This window comes from Mastomys coucha, chromosome X, assembly GCF_008632895.1.
Source record: "Mastomys coucha isolate ucsf_1 chromosome X, UCSF_Mcou_1, whole genome shotgun sequence".
Taxonomy (NCBI): Eukaryota; Metazoa; Chordata; class Mammalia; order Rodentia; family Muridae; genus Mastomys; species Mastomys coucha.
In genome coordinates, this window is record NC_045030.1 from 14,299,619 (window position 1) to 14,300,962 (window position 1,344).

Below are 1,344 nucleotides of genomic sequence, written 5' to 3' on the forward strand. Positions count from 1 at the left end.
GGAGGGAGAGAGAGGAGAGAGAGAGGGAGGGAAGGAGAGAGGGAGGGAGAGAGAGGGGAAGCGGGAGAGAAATACTCCATATAGGGAGAGAACAAAGGGAAAGAGAAATCCTCAGAGATGGGCCTTGCTCCCCTCTTCTAGGTGTTTCCCTGTTCAGCCATCCCTTGCAAACTGGAGAGTGACACTCACTGCTTGTGGACTGATCAGATCCTCATGGGCTCTGAGAAGGACTACCAGAGCCGTCACTTTGCTTGCCTGCCACGGAATCCAGGCTTGTGTACCTGGCGATCCCTTGGAACCCCGATGACCTGAAGCCTTCCCCCAGTAAAAGCTGAAGCTTGAACACTGTATACCTTTCCTCCATCTTTCTTTCTCTTAGATGGTGAAATAAAGAACTATCATACGGCAGCAGTGTTTCTGTATAATGTCTGGGAACAAGATTAGGATACTGATAACCTGCTGGGAGCTTCGAGAACCAATGAAAAAGATGAAAAATATTGAGTTTAAGGGCTGGATATGTAGCTTAGTGGTAGAGGACATGCCTAGCATGTAGAAAGCCCTAGGTTCAATCTCTAGCAAAAAAGAAAAGAGGAATAAAGGCCAGCCTAGTCTACAGCACGAGTTTGTGAAGTTCAGGACAGCCAGGGCTACACAGAGAACCCCTGTCTTGAAAAACAAAACAACAACAAAAAAAGGTGTTGAGTTTTTATACTTTACAAAAATTTTGATATATTGGTAATAATCTCAACATTGAAATTAGCACTGAGAACCTGCAAAATCAATAATGATCATTACACTTTGAATTATCAACTAAAACTCAATTAATATTTCCTCTACTCAAAACTTAGAGACATCTTGGTACAGTAATTTTTTTTTTGTTTCCTTTTATCTCTCTGTACATGCTGGCGTGTATCAGAAAAGGCTTGTACATGCCATGGCAGGCAAGTGATAGCCTTGGGTGTCTGACCTCAGCTTTATTTTCTTTAACACCAGGTCCCATTGTTCACTACATACACCAGGCTAGCTTTCCTGGTATTCTTCTTTCTCCTCCTCCCAGTTTACATATAGATGCAAGCAAGCTACTACTGCTCAGCTTTATGTGGATTCAGTAACAGGTCGTCACACTTGCATGACAAGTGCTTTTGTCCACTAAGACATCTCCCCAGCTCTATTTTGTCACACACCCATTTTAAGACAGGCTGGCCTCAGCCAGGCAGTGGTGACCGACACCTTTAATTCCACCACTTGGGAGGCAGAGGCAGAGGCAGAGGCAGGGGGATCTCTGAGTTCGAGGCCAGCCTAGTCTACAGAGTGAGTTCCAGAACAGCCAGTGCTACACAGAGA

General features: G+C 44.8%; 2 protein-coding genes across 3 annotated transcripts in view; one reads left to right on the forward strand and one right to left on the reverse strand.

Annotated features, from left to right (window-relative positions):
* Timp1 (TIMP metallopeptidase inhibitor 1) overlaps positions 1-408 on the forward strand; it is a 5,125-nt gene extending 4,717 nt beyond the window's left edge. For both annotated transcript variants that reach the window (XM_031346199.1, XM_031346112.1), the window contains exon 6: positions 142-408. In XM_031346199.1, the coding sequence (XP_031202059.1) occupies positions 142-312 (171 nt within the window). In that variant the 3' untranslated portion in view covers positions 313-408. The remainder of the gene's footprint in view (positions 1-141) is intronic.
* Positions 1-1,344, reverse strand: part of Syn1 (synapsin I) — a 52,042-nt gene that overhangs the window by 14,210 nt on the left and 36,488 nt on the right. The gene's annotated exons all lie outside the window — the stretch shown is intronic.